Below are 16,137 nucleotides of genomic sequence, written 5' to 3' on the forward strand. Positions count from 1 at the left end.
ATGTATGCAGCAATTATCAAGAATGAGGAGAGTTTCTTGTAGATCTATATCAATAATAATATAATATCAAGGCTTCTCTTCTGCTTCATGTTCATCTGCAGAAACCTGTAAATAACTCAAAGCCAGATGGTACATACAACTGTAATTGATTGCTCTTAGCCAATATTCATTGATACATAATACAGACCTTTTTGTTTACATCTAACAGAACGCGCTAAGATCATCCAATTTATAAGGGGCAATCAAAAAGTTTCTGTTTGGAGGTCATATAGTCCAGAATCAGTATGCCAATCAGACAAAATTGTCTTGAGCATTGAGGCAATCATCCCACTGATGCAGCAGACTGAAGATATCCATTTGGTAAAACATGTCCTGCCACATGAAGAAGTCTGAAACTGCCTGCTGCCTATCCTCATCCAAAAGGAATTGTCAACCATTCAAGGCTTTTTTAAGGGAGAGATCAGAACTATTGAGCAGGTGCTCGAGTGTCTCCCACTTGAGGTGGCATAACTTGTGCATTACAACATTTGTGATAGGGGACATGCGTTATCAGGAAGCAGCAGCACCCCTTGTCACACCAGTTTTTGTCACTTGCAAAAATGCACTCAAGGAATATGTTTCCTGCAGCAATGAAATGCATCAAGTGTTACAGACAAGCAGCCACAAATGAGGCTGGTCTTCCAGATTGACTGACCTCTTGTACTAAGTTGCAACCAGCACAGAACTTAGCGCACCATCCCCCAGTGGTGGTTTTTCAAAGACATGCTGCCCCACACACATTCTCACTCCCTGGTGTTCTTCAGCAGCCAAGAAAAAGATAGCAGCACATTGGTCCTGCTTGGACACATTTGATAATAATGTTACCATAATTCGCGTTTCCACACTTACCACATGCATGCCAAAAAGACACGAATGCCACACTAATCCCTTGCCTACATTTTGATGCTTATATACCCCATCAGAGTTGTACTGTGTTACATATACATTGTGACAATGCCCTCAAACAGAAACTTTTTGATTCCCCTTGTATTTTTTAAAGACTTTTGTTTCTGCTTCAGCATTTTGTTGACAGGAAATCAGCAACTTTATTAAATTAAATTTCATAAAGTGTTTATTAATGAATCTTCCAACAGTTGGAGGACTTTTATTTGGTGACTAGTTGTAAACCTTAGGGGTTCATTTTCAAGCCTGGCTTACTGAGGCTGCATATGAAAGTGGCAACACACACTGTATAAAATGTTTGCAGAATGAATGTCACAATCCACATGTGCCTCTTAGCAGTTTGATTTTATTTACTAAAGAACCTCTAAGGTTTGAATTTAGTTGCCAAATAAGAGTACTGCAACCATTGACAGATTTGTTAATAAAAACTTTTCGAAATTTTAAAGATTTGATATGATGGGTGTGGTACCAAGCATTCAAGGAATAATCAAAAGTGCATGTATACAAAACACAGTCTTTCCCTCTGACCGTCATGAGGTTTGCTATCAAACAGTTTTGTTTTGCATTCATAATTTTAAATTTCTTTTCTTTTGAGTGAAAATTTGGAAGTAGATATCATGGTTATTTCTTTTTGCAGTTCCAGAGGCAGCACCACAGGAAATGGTGTGTTATCCTTTGTCATCACAAAGTATGAAAATCAGTTGGTCACCCCCTCCTGCACAACAGCATGGAGGCATTATCCGAGGCTACAAACTCATCTACAGACCAGTTATTTCTGACTCCAGTGAGAAAAACAGATTATTTTGTTGTGATGATGGGTATCTGGAAAGTGATTTGGAAAGTTAAAGCAAATTTATTAGAATATCTTAAGACTACACTTTTCTATAATGTGTCTTAAATTTTCACCATTTAGATTTAAGCAAATATCAAATCTCTTAACAACATGACAAAATCCCTCTAAATTCTGCTGTCTGAGATTTCAGCCAGCCTATGACAACATCATGATGTTTTTAGGGGTTATAATGTTGGAAGCCAAGCCATTTTTTCATGTGCATGAAAAGCTGGAAAAGAGTTGGAGCTAAGTGGGGTCTGTTGGGCAGATGTTCAAAAATATCCTATTTGAACCGATGCAACAGTTCTTGTGTTTTCCAAGTAGTACATAGTTAAGCATTGTTATAAACATTAACTCTTCCACTCGTAAGTAAACACCACCACTAGTACATGAAGATGAATCAAATATAAATGGAATTTTTGTTCCTGAGCATCAACAGTTGGTAGGACTGGACCTGTGCTTCTTCTGTTATTGGGTAAGGCCATTAGGAGTGGGGAAAGCTGGCCGTTACATACTTCCAACAGCTCCATCAATAACACTCATGATGTCAGAGCAACAGGTGCACCGCTGCAATATGCAACGCATAATTATGAAATTTCTTGCTTGTGAAGGAGTTAAAGTGGCAGAAATTTTCCAGAGATTGACTGCACTGTTTGGTGATCAAACATTGTCAAGGACATATGTGTTTGCCTGGAATAAAGAGTTCAAGGGAGGACAAGAAAGTGTGGAAAATCAGCAACATGATCACCATCCTTGGACCAGCACTACAGAGGAACCTATTTACGCAGTTCAAGACATTCTCGAAAGCAGTCGATGGGCAAGAGTATCATAAATTGCAGAACAGGTTAGAATAAGTTATGTGAGTTGCCAAGTGATCATCAAAAATGGCCTGCAGTTCTGTAAAGTGTTTTCCAGGTGACAAAAAATCAGAAGTTGAGACCTTTGGTGGTCTATTAGAGGCTTACAGCAGGGTCTGGAAAAGAAGGTGATGCAGTTTTGAGTTGGACAGTCACCTGCAACAAAACATGTGTCCACTGCTACACTCCCAAATCCAAAAGGCCAGTAAGGAGTGGCAACAGATAAGGGAGGGAGCCTCAGTGAAAGACAAGACTTGACTGTCATTTGGCAAGGTTCTTTCAATAATTTTTTTTCAACCAGTGAGGCATTTTGCTTATTGATGTTTTTGATGAGATAACACAATGAATGCTGTGTACTACTGAGAGCTGTTGAAGAAGATGAGGGATGCATATCATCTCAAAAGGAGATCAACCAATTCAACAGGTCATCTTCCTTCAAAACAATGCCAGGCCCCATACTGTAGTTCTTAACAGTTTTCAAACTACAGGAAATGCTTTGATCATCCTCCTTACAGCCTGGACCCATCTCCCTGTGATTTCCATTTGTTTGGACAGCTTAAAGAAGATCTAAGAAGCCACCAATTTGAAGATGATGAGGGCATGGAGGAGTTTGTGCACAGTTGGCTCCTGATGCAACCAGCTTAATTCTATGATGCTGCAAGAACAAACCTTCTTGCAAAAGGAGAGAAGAGAGAAGTAAAAAGACTGGTTGTGTTGGTGGAATAGATGGCTGTGTAGTGCTGGAATGTGAACAGGGAAGGAGGTAGAAGGGTAAGAACAATTACTAACAAAGGTTAAGGCCAGGAGGGTTATAGGAACGTAGGATATATTGCAAGGAGAGTTCCCACCTGTGCAACTCAAACAAGCTGATGTAGGTGGGAAGGATCCATATGTAATAGACTGTGAAGCAGTCATTGAAATGAAGGATGTCTTGTTTGGCAGCATGGATTCTTCTCACCAACACCAGCTTTTCTGAACTGCACAGATGGGAACTCACCCTGGAATATATCCTACATTCCTGTAACCCTGCTGGCCTCAACCTTCATTAGCCATTGTCCTCCCCCATCTAGCCCCATCCTGAAAAAACCAAAACAAAGCGGTGCACCCATTTATTGAGCAAAGTATTGTTTGGTAGTTTGTTTTCTGCATATGAACGGCAAGAAACCTGCAAAAATCCATGCAGAGTTGGTGGAAGTGCATGGCACCAATGCACCATTATACAACACATTTCTTAGATAGCACAGATGCTTCCTGTGTGGTCAAACAATTCTTAATGATGAAGAATAAAGCGGCAGACCATCTCTCTGTGAAGAATGAGGAACCACAATAGAAGTAAAGGCCATGGTATTCAAAAACCAGTATTTCTCAATTGAAGCAATAGCAAAAAAGTGAAAAAACTGTCGTAGATTAGTTTTAGACTTCTCATGTGACATTTTGGTTGTGACAAGGGTTACTGTCAGTTGGTTTCCACACCTGCTCACACTCATTCAAAAAACCTGCTGGACCAAGGCAACAATAGAAATGTTGCAGTTCTGTCAGGCCTATACAGACAACTTCTTTTACTGCCTAATCACACTGTTCAATTGCTGGGCTAATGACTATATCCTGAGACAAATGAAAATAAACAGTGGAAAGATGTGCTGACTAATGCCATCATCAGAAAAGATGATGCTTAGTGTTTCTTTGGGGGTGCCATTGCATGGTGTTAACAGATTATGTCTGCAAGTAAAAACTATCACACAAGCATACTACCAAAATCTCTTGACAGCTCATTCTGGTTCGGACACAGGACATATGTGCAGCTTCTTTGTACAGTTAAATTTTGCCTCATCCTCCATACTTCTTCTCCTGACGCGGAACCCAGTGAGTATTCCTCTTTCCTCAAATGAAGAAACCATTGCATGGCAGGTATTTTCAGAATGATGAAAAAGTGATTAACACTTCCTGAACAGCAAAAATGCAGATTTTTATGACCAAGATCTCTGCCATCCATCACAGGGAAAAAAGGCCACATTGAGTAAATGTGTAAAAAGGACTAACAGCATCGCCAACTTTCAAGGTGATAATTAAAACACCATGATGACCCTCAATAATATAAGTAATTATGCTTTCTATCAAAAATTAGCTAGTTCACTGAAATAGAAGAAAAAGTGTTGGGGTGCGTATGAACTGAACATGAAAATTTTGTCAGGCTGGATCTTTAAAGCAAAATTTGCAAGACTTTGTTAACTGAAGAGTATCAGTTCTAATGTTCTTTTGCTAATAAACTGCTGGTTCAGTAGATTCACACTTTATTTGCTTAGTCAATTTATTTGTGATATTATATCAGACTAAAACATTACACTCTGTAATGTTCCTTTTTTATTTATGTTGAGCTACTAATGGCATAGAAACACTTAAAACAAAAATTTTTATATTCCTTTCCTTTTCAATAGTAATTTCAAACAATCATTTACATTTTATGAATTACAGGGCCTCGAACTACTGGAAATGAAGTAAAGAGAACAACTGGATTTGAAACATATTTACATGGACTTCAAAAATTCACAAATTACTCAGTGCGATTACTGGCTTACACAAATGCAGGAGATGGGGTACTGAGCAGCCCAATCTTTTGTACAACTGAACAAGATGGTAAGACAAAGTTATAGCACAATTTTAAGTTATTTTATTACACCTCTGTGTCCACATTAACCACTTGATTCATGTCAAAGTCAGTAACGCACTTGACAACGAGGAAACTCCACACCGATTTCCTGGAAGAGGTGCAAGTAGAGATAAGTTTTTACAGTGTATGATGCTGCTCTCATCAGGTTGCAGACAAAGGGTCAGGCCTTAATAGTTTTACATCAACCCCACCACCCATTCCTCAACAAGATGGTCATGGAAGAACTCATCCAGAGAAGAGCAGACAGGTTTCAAAGATGTATTGTCTAGCATAAAGTGACAGCAGTCAGTAGTGGCATGTGTCTAGTTATCACCACCTGTAACAACATAATAAACTGCTTAGAATGCCTAAGGTTCATTCTCATTACAACAGGAAAAGCTTAGGCAACAAATTATGTCATCTATATGAATTATTATATGGTGAACCGTGAGTCCTTTTAGTAGAAAAATGACAAAGTATGGTAAGGGTTGGTGAGAGAGAAGAGAAACCAAAATCATATACTTGCACTGTACTGGCAGTGTATGGGCTGCATTCTGCAGATTATTATTATATATTAAAGGAATAGGAACCAAAATTGATGGTAGCAAAGCAAAAACGTAAACACTGAGCTCTGTTTTCAATTGCTTCTTTATAAAGGAACATCCACGAGTACTGCCCCAGTTTCATTCTCATCCCTTACAAAAATAAGTTATATAGATATTAATGCCAGTGGCTGTGAGAAACAGTTGAAATCAATGAAACAGGTCAAGGTCCCAGGTGTACAGAATTCCTGTTATATTCTATACATAATTTGCAGCTTCTTAATGATGAAGAACAAATACCCATAACTTGTCTAAGAAAAGAAAGATTTTTTTTTTAATTTTGTTGTTTTATATGTAATTAAGTACAGTTTAGGGCAGTAATGAAATAATGTTTAAGCTTTTGCTACTCTCCATTCCACATTTTTGTGTAAGTAGGAGTTTTCATGCTTTTATATTTTTTCAGAAAAATGTGTAAAATCCATAACACATCTATTAGTGAGCAAATTAACTTCTGGGCTGAAAATCAGAGATTCTTATGTTGCACTTATGCAACAACTTATGCTTATCATGCACTTCTTAATCAAATGTACTGTATTCAAACATTATGAATCACCTCGAAGGGAACGATCTATTGATACGTAATCAGCATGGTTTCAGAAAACATCGTTCTTGTGCAATGCAGCTAGCTCTTTATTCGTACGATGTAATGGCCGCTATCGACAGGGGATCTCAGGTTGATTCCGTATTTCTGGATTTCCGGAAAGCTTTTGACACCGTTCCTCAGAAGCGACTTCTAATCAAGCTGCGGGCCTATGGGGTATCGTCTCAGTTGTGCGACTGGATTTGTGATTTCCTGTCAGGAAGGTCGCAGTTCGTAGTAATAGACGGCAAATCATCAAGTGAAACTGAAGTGATATCAGGTGTTCCCCAGGGAAGCGTCCTGGGACCTCTGCTGTTCCTGATCTATATAAACGACCTGGGTGACAATCTGAGCAGTTCTCTTAGGTTGTTTGCAGATGATGCTGTAATTTACCGTCTAGTAAGGTCATCTGAAGACCAGTATCAGTTGCAAAGCGATTTAGAAAAGACTGCTATATGGTGTGGCAGGTGGCAGTTGACACTAAATAACGAAAAGTGTGAGGTGATCCACATGAGTTCCAAAAGAAATCTGTTGGAATTCGATTACTCGATAAATAGTACAATTCTCAAGGCTGTCAATTCAACTAAGTACCTGGGTGTTAAAATCACAAACAACTTCAGTTGGAAAGACCACGTAGATAATATTGTGGGGAAGTTGAGCCAAAGGTTGCGTTTCATTGGCAGGACACTTAGAAGATGCAACAAGTCCACTAAAGAGACAGCTTACACTACACTCGTTTGTCCTCTGTTAGAATATTGCTGCGCGGTGTGGGATCCTTACCAGATGGGATTGACGGAGGACATCAAAAGGGTGCAAAAAAGGACAGCTCGTTTTGTATTATCATGTAATAGGGGAGAAAGCGTGGCAGATATGATACGCGAGTTGGGATGGAAGTCATTAAAGCAAAGACGTTTTTCATTGCGGCGAGATCTATTAACAAAATTTCAGTCACCAACTTTCACTTCCGAATGCGAAAATATTTTGTTGATCCCAACCTACATAGGTAGGAATGATCATCAAAATAAAATAAGAGAAATCAGAGCTCGAACAGAAAGGTTTAGGTGTTCATTTTTCCCGCGCGCTGTTCGGGAGTGGAATGGTGGAGAGATAGTATGATTGTGGTTCAATGAACCCTCTGCCAAGCACTTAAATGTGAATTGCAGAGTAGTCATGTAGATGTAGATGTAGATTTATTCATATTTATTTGATTTTGTCAGTTTCTCAGTCAACAGATCTGGTCTGGGAGGACCTAGTTCATTTGTGATTAACTTTTTCTGGTAGTTTTCTTTTATATTAGTGCTTGAAACAGATTAAACAGAGTTAATGTTGACACTGCACACAAAAGCCGCACAGTTAACAACCAACTCCAAACACAAACTGCCTTTCATGAAAATGATTAAATTCAAGTGGCTCTGTCTGCCAACATGGTCACTTGACTAGACTACAAATGAGGCACTGAGAACCATAAGGGCCAAAAGCACACCAGCGTCAATCCCACATTTAAGTGAATATCTTAGAAACCAGTGAGACAGCTTTCTGTGAATGCTCATATACATAATGTGGGCCTGCAGCACAGATAAACCTGACCCAGCATAAAATCAACAGATGTCAGAAGCAAGAATAAATGCTACAGACTCACAATCTGCAATGATTTGCTATATAGTTCTCAGTGCCCCAAATGGATTACTGTACGATGAAATCCAGAACTTAAACTACATCTCATTCAGAATCCCACAAAACAGGTTTCTCTGTCAGTATAACTATAACATATACTGATATCTGATCTAATTTTACTATATGGTATAGTGAGTGAATTGGCATATCTGAGGCATTTGCTAGCATCTAGCGGAATTATGCCCAGCAAACGGAGATAAAAGTTTGCTGCACTGTGCTATCACCTGGTGACATTGATGTAAACTTGTAGTTGAGTAGTAAGGCCTAGCTGTGCATGCTGTGAACCATGCATGTTGTTTATCAAATTGTATGTGTTTGTCCCATAAAGCAATTATGTCACACCAGTTGTGGATGCGCAAAAGCTCCTTAAAACATGCTCAACTGAAGGTGTGCTTGCAATCCTGATGCCAAGTTTCACGGAGTCTAGAGGAGTATCAATGTAGCATAGCACAATAGATTTAGTGCCATGTATTTCAGATTGCCGCAGCTACATTATGTTTAACAGCATCCAAAGAAAAATAACTAATAAATCCATAAGGTGTCAAAAGTTAGGGTGTTCACGTGCTTTTGTGCTCTTACATGATGGTCCCCACTGCATGTAACAGTTCTAGGTGATATCAAAGCTAATTGTTGGATGTTTTTGGTGGCCAGCCTATTCTGCTATTCAGTTTTAGAGTCATCAAAGAAAGTCTAGACTCAGTAGTACAAAAATACCCAGATCAAGCAACATTAGTTGGAGACAACTTTACCCTCCGAGTATAGGCTGTGACATCTGTGGATTCATTGCAGAGAGTACATACAGGCAATCTCTTAAAGTACTTTTGAACATATTTTCCAAAAGACAGATGTGTGGAAATGTACAACAACTACACCATCATACCTCAGCAAAAGGCTGGTCCTATGCAAAAGTGGGTTGAAGGCTTCTGTCCAGTCACTCATTGACCAGTCTGGAGTGGCCCAGAAGATAGCAAATGGAAACCAGAAGTTTTAAGTTTGTTCATGCAGGAGGATTGTGCAAACATACTGTCATTTGACTATTGTTAGACTCTGATATGGAGGACTTAGTAATAGGTGTCCCTGGTATAGAGAAGCAACTGAAAGGGCTGAAAACAAATAAGTAACCATGTCTTGACGGAAACTCAGTTCAGTGTTACAAAGAGTACTCTATGGCACTGGCCCCTTACTAAGCTTGTACTTATCACAAATCTTTCACCCAGTGCACAGTGCCAAGCGACTGGAAAAAAGGACAGATGACTTTTGTATGTACGACAGATAAAAGAACAGGCTTGTAAAATTTCAGACCAATATCCTTAGCATTGGTTCTCTCCAGAATTCTTGAATGTATTCCCAGGTACAATATAGTAAATTTCATTGAGATGAAAAACCTTTTGTCCATAAATCAGCATGTATTTGGAAAATTTCACTACTCTGAAACTCAGTTTGCCCTTTCCTTACATGATATCCCAAGAACCATGGATGAACGGCAAAAGGTAGATTCTATGTTCCCAGATTTCTGAAAAGCAGTAGGCTCAGAGCCCCACTCCAGATTGTTAAAAAAGGTATGAACATACAGGGTAGGGTCTCAGATATGTGAGTGGCTTGAAGACCTCTTAAGTAACAGAAAATGGTACATTGTACTCGATGGTGAGTGTTCATCAGAGACAAGGATAGCATCAGGAGTTCCCCACGGGAGTGTCAAAGGACCGCTATTTTCTCTATATACATAAATGATCTGAGGGGTAGGGGCAGGTGTCATCATTGAGTGACTGTAGGAGGATAAAAGATGACGTAGACAAAATCTCTTGCTGCTTTGATGAATGGCAGCTAGCTTTAAATGGCGAAAAATGTAAGGTAATGCAGGGAAGTAGTAAAAAAAACAATCCCATAATGTTCGAGTACAGTAATAGTAAAGTGTAATTTGACACTGTCACAATGATTAAATATCTAGGTGTTACATTGCAAAGTGATATGAAATGGAACAAGCATTTAAGGACTGTTGTAGGGAATGTGAATGGTTGACTTTAGGTTATTGGGAGAATTTTTGGAAAGTGTGGGTCATCTGCAAAAGGAGAGCATATATAGAACACTAGTGTGAACCATCCTTGAGTGTTTCTTGAGTGTATGTTATTAAAGGAAGACGTTGAAGCAATTCAGGGGCGGGATGCTACAAGTATAATGGTGATTCTCTGGAAACTTAGCTGAGAATCTCTGGAAGGAATACAATACTTTTTGAGGAATACTGTTGAGAAAATTTAGAGTATTGACATTTGAAGCTGATTGCATAAGAGCTCATATGGAGGCAAGACAGTTGTTTTTCCCTCACTCTGTTTGTGAGTGGAGCAGGAAATGAAATGGCTAGTAGTGGTACAAGTAACCTCCACCACGCACCATATGGTGACTTGCAGAGTGTGCATGTAGATGTAGATGTAGAGGATTCTTATCTGACAAGGAGGCATACATGCCATACATCTAGGAACTTTTCTGCTATTTATGATAAATTGAGATGCATTATTATTGCATTTCCTGTCAGACAAAAACAAATAGTTAGTAGTTTACAGAGATTTCAGTATATATTTATTAAAAGATACAGGAAAATGAAGTAGAATCATTATTTATGTGATTCAACGTAATATCAGTAGTTAATTTTGCAACTTGTGTGCAGGAAAATAGCTAGATCCTAATTGATAACATTTTTGTAGACAATGTTCATAGTGAAACAATTAATGAGTACCAAATTGTTAGTTGACTAACTGAACATGATGCACAATTAATGAAAACAATGTAACATCTTGCAGCTGTGAGATGTGTTCATACAAAGCAGAGAGGCTTATTAATCAGAACAGGGTATAACATTTTAAAAATAAGCTAAAGTAGGTGTCTATAGAAACACATGTCCACCCGCTTACCTGAGTGGTAAACTGTTTGCCTACCAGGCAGTGGCCCCGGGTTCAATTCCCAGCTGAGTTGGAGATTTTCTCCATTCGTGGAATGGGTGTTGTGTTGTCCTCATCATCCTTTCATCATCATCATCATCAACGCACAAGTCGCCCAGTGTGGCGTCGACTGAGATAAGACTTGCACCCAGCGACCAAACTTCCCCAGCTGGGGCCTCCCAGCCAAAATGCCACACCATCATTTCATTTTTTTTGTAGACACAGATGCTGACATGAATTTCAATACATTTCATAGTAAATTTGTGTCAATATTTAAAAGTAACTTTCCTAAAAAGTTATCCAGAAAGTCAATTTAAAGAAAAGTAAGCTATGGATAACTAAAAAGATTAGAATCTCATGTAAGAAGGGAGATTTATAAAAAAAAATGCTTGAATAAATCAAAATCTGAAATTATTTGTATTACAAAAAATACTGTAATATTTTCAGGAAAGTTATTAAAATGTCTAGAAATATGCATGTCATGACAGAAATTAATAATGCAGATAATAAAATTAAAACTATATGGAATACTGTGAAACAGGAGACAGGACAACCAAAATGTTGTGATTAATAATTTACAAGTTGCAATTTTTTACAACCATTTTTAAGCACAGCAGCTAAAATAGGATTAAATGGCTGAGTTGAAAAGCAAGAGAATACATTAAAACTGTCATTCCACAAAACTTTAAGCATCTTGAAATAGGGGTAACACCCTTCACTTAAATTAATAGAATAATAAAAAATTCTAAAAAATCCCATTGTTAATGGAATTTCAAACAGAATTCTGAAACGTAATAAATAATGGCTTTAGTGCTATATGTTGTGCATCACAGATTAAAATATGTTATTGTTAAACCTCTTTATAAGACAGGGGGCAAGTAAGACTTAAATAATTGTTGTTCTGTTTCCTTACTGACCATCGTTTTCTCACACTTAAGTAGAAACAACTGACTTGGCACATCACAGTTTGGATTCCAGAAGGGTTACTTTACTGAGGATTTTATTTACACATTTGCTCTCAAATAATACATCCCTTAAATAATAAAATATCATCAGTTGATATCTTTTTTGATCTTTCCAAGGTTTTCAGTTGTGCAGATCATATTACTCTCCTACAAAAACTTAAGTTTTACGGAACTGATGGCTTTACACAAACTGTTTGAATCATACTTAACAATCAGAAAGAAGAAAGTTGTCCTTGAAAGGAGAGAAAATTTTAATGACTAGAGAGAAATCACAAAGGGAGTCCCACAATGTTCAATTTAGGGTCCACTCCTATTCCTTATGTATGTGAATGACCTTCCACTTAACATTTATCAAGCAGAAGTGGAACTTTTTGCAGATGATACTAGTGTCACAGTAAATCTCTTCAGAGAGAAAATGGCAGAAGAAATTGTTAGCTTTATCTCTTCGTATAACTGCTAGTCTCAGAAACAAATCAACTTGCTGGTATTAATTGCACATTCCACTCAATAAAGTCTTGTGGAATAATTTTCTGGGGTAGCTCATCAGTTAGAAAGAAAGTATTGATTTCAAAAAATGTATAGTGAGAATAATATGTGGTGTTCATCCTTGGTCATTGTACCTCTATAAGGAGTTAGGAATTGTAACTGCAACATCACAGTACATATATTCAGTAATGAAATTTAACAACAAAAATAATCAAGATTTGAAAATATAATGTAATTGTATAGACAAAAAAATTTACTCACCAAGCAGTAGCAGAACACACATCATGTTCTCCTGCTGCTGCTTGATGAATAGATTTTTTATCTATCCAATTATGGTAATGAAATTTGTCATAAATAATCCACCACAATTCAAGAAGAATAGTGTTGTCCATACCTACAACACTAGAGGGAAAAATGTCCCTTATTACCCATTACTATTGGTGGCACAGAAAGAAATTCAATATGCAGCAACAAAAATTTTTGATCATTTGCCCAATAATCTAAAATGTCTCACAGGTTTCAAAGTACATTTTAAATCTAACCTACAATCATTTCTCATAGACAATTCCTTCTTTTCCATTGACAAATTTTTGTTTAAATACTGCTAGCCTGAATAAAAAATTGAAAAAAAAACTAGTTTTTTAGTGTAGTTACATGATTAGTACTAAAAACAATATGAGCATTGAAACTTCCTGGCAGATTAAAACTGTGTGCCCGACCGAGACTCGAACTCGGGACCTTTGCCTTTCGCGGGCAAGTGCTCTACCAACTGAGCTACCGAAGCACGACTCACGCCCGGTACTCACAGCTTTACTTCTGCCAGTACCTCGTCTCCTACCTTCCAAACTTTACAGAAGCTCTCCTTCGCAGGAGAGCTTCTGTAAAGTTTGGAAGGTAGGAGACGAGGTACTGGCAGAAGTAAAGCTGTGAGTACCGGGCGTGAGTCGTGCTTCGGTAGCTCAGTTGGTAGAGCACTTGCCCGCGAAAAGGCAAAGGTCCCGAGTTCGAGTCTCGGTCGGGCACACAGTTTTAATCTGCCAGGAAGTTTCATATCAGCGCACACTCCGCTGCAGAGTGAAAATCTCATTCTGGAATATGAGCATTAATGTTAACATTAATCATGTATACGTATCTGTAAACTGACTCATTCCATGTCTTGTATGCTCTATGAATCTGACTAAGTTGTTAACTTTGTTATGTGCATCATCGTAAAAAAGTATTTTTCCCAGCTTGTACGTGACAGAAGGAAAGCTGATTTGACTCCAATGCTTAACAGAAATCTATAATGTTTTCTCATATTCATTTTGCCTTTCTTAGCCTAAAGGACCAGGAATTTGTGAAATGTATATAGACACACTATATCACAGATACATAGTCAATACAAGTACAAGTATGAAATACATCACTGCTGAAAGGTATATAGAACTCCAGAGCCAAACTGACAAGGCTGTGAGAACAAAAAGCCCCACAATTGTTCCAACTGTAGTTATGTCAAAACCAATAATCTGTCAGCTAAGGGTGATGCCGAACCCAACAACATGCATAGATGAGGAGACAGTGGTTCTCTCTTTAACACAGACTGTAAATAAAGTGATTAGCTCAAGTTTTTCTTCTGTGGGGTGGGCACTGTTCTGAGAAGTACAAAATGCAATGCAACATCTAAGTGCCAGGCAAAGTGACATTCAGTGGAACAGTTGAAAGTCAGATCAGAGATATGAACTCTGGTTATGTTAACCTGGCCCAGCAGTGTTTTCACCTATGGTGCTGCTGCATTAAAATGTGAGAGAAAGGGTAGCAGCAAACTTGATAGGTCCACATACGTGTACTACAATGATCAGTATGTAAAGCCATGATTGCAGTACCATACGTTGATGAAATAAAACTCCAATTTCATCAGGTTTGGCACCTTGTAAACATTCAGGTTTGTAATAAACATGTCAGGAAAGTGTCAGATCACAAATAATCATCCAAGCTGGTCAGGTAGACTACAGTTGCTTCGTCAGAGCCCATGCAACTTTTTAGTTTATTTTTCTGTTCATCCTGCTTATAGCAAGACCCAACAGAAACAAAAGGCGGTTTGAAATGAAGGTGCATTTAATTTTCATACCAACAATGCAAGGCCTGAAAGCAAGTATAAAAAGTTGTTATTTACATACAGAATATAAGGTCAGAGATTTATTCCATTAGCCAACAGTATCCCTTAACAGTATGTACAACAACATCATGAACACCTTGACCAAAAAACACCACTGTTTCAATGCCTGTTGGATAGGGTGATTAAAATTTTCAGTACTGGTATAGACAAAGCATTCCTACATGTGAAGAAGGGTGTTATAATTTAATGGAATAAGTGTCTAACATTACTTGAACTTTTTGGTTGGAGATTACAACACAATACACCCAGAGGATATGCATGTGTAACTTACAGCCATCTTTCATACTTTAACAATGCCCAAATCATAGCAACCAATCAGTCAGATAGCTGGCTGCAGTGCAAAGACTACAGAATGAATGGCAATGAGGTGGAGTCAGGATATAAAGTCATCAAGAAAAATATCTATGGGTTTGCATACAAGAAGACCATGCATACTGGCAAGTATTCAGCCTCCTTATCCTGTTATAACCTTGTTATCCTGACTCCACCTCATCACCATTCGTTCTGTAGTCTTTGCACTGCAGCCAGCTATCTGACTGATTGGTTGCTATGATTTGGGCATTGTTAAAGTATGAAAGATGGCTGTAAGTTACACATGCATATCCTCTGGGTGTATTGTGTTGTAATCTCCAACCAAAAAGTTCAAGTAATGTTAGACACATATTCCATTAAGTTTTGTACCCCTCATGACCAGGAAACGAAATGGCATATTCCAGCAGGATAAAGCAAGATCCTCACATTGCAGTTCACACCACAAAGGCCTCCGTGAATGTACAGTTCCTTGACTGGCCTGCCAAACCTCCTGATTTGTCACCCATGGAGCATGTCTGGGATTCTGTGTGAAGACTGGGATTCAGTGTGAAGACACATGCTTTGATACCAGCCTACAGCCACCATCATTCACGAACTGACACAAGACTTGTTTCAGGGTTGGCAATAAATATCTCAGGATGAGAATTAGAGATTTTTTGCCTCCATGCCATAAAGAATGTTTTCTTGCTCATGCCTCTTATGAAACAAATCCCACTGTCAGATCCAGTAGTTTCCCACACCATGATTCAACAAGTTGGAGATACAGGTCTACTCTATACTTTCTGTTCCATACTTGTTCAATGAACAGTAATGTTTGAATTGTACCAGTTGGCATTCTTTTCACTACCTGTCTTATTGTCTACGTAGTAACAACTTGGGCTTCAACATTTTATCTTTTATTCATATATTTGCCATTTTCTTGGATTCAGCATATTTTCAACTGCAAATTAAGGTAACAAATCTACAATGCCATGAAAACTTTGTGACATTACCTAATGATTTTCTGCTGCGAAGTAGATCTCTGACCAGTATCCCACACAAAAAAAATTAAGGCATTTTAAAATGGCTCTAATATTGTATCTTTTAAATAAATTCTATTATAGTGTTGATGAATATATACAATCTTAAACTATATAGAAACTAGTGAAGTTA

At 38.1% G+C, this 16,137-nt stretch overlaps 1 protein-coding gene across 1 annotated transcript in view; it reads left to right on the forward strand.

The window, feature by feature from the left end:
- The window catches only part of LOC126456748 (Down syndrome cell adhesion molecule-like protein Dscam2), a 660,038-nt gene that overhangs the window by 506,620 nt on the left and 137,281 nt on the right, over positions 1-16,137 (forward strand). The window contains exons 22-23 of the mRNA XM_050092498.1: positions 1,580-1,726; positions 5,104-5,265. Of these exons, the coding sequence (XP_049948455.1) occupies positions 1,580-1,726; positions 5,104-5,265 (309 nt within the window). The remainder of the gene's footprint in view (positions 1-1,579; positions 1,727-5,103; positions 5,266-16,137) is intronic.

The sequence above is a fragment of the Schistocerca serialis genome, chromosome 1 (genome assembly GCF_023864345.2).
Source record: "Schistocerca serialis cubense isolate TAMUIC-IGC-003099 chromosome 1, iqSchSeri2.2, whole genome shotgun sequence".
Taxonomy (NCBI): domain Eukaryota; kingdom Metazoa; phylum Arthropoda; class Insecta; order Orthoptera; family Acrididae; genus Schistocerca; species Schistocerca serialis.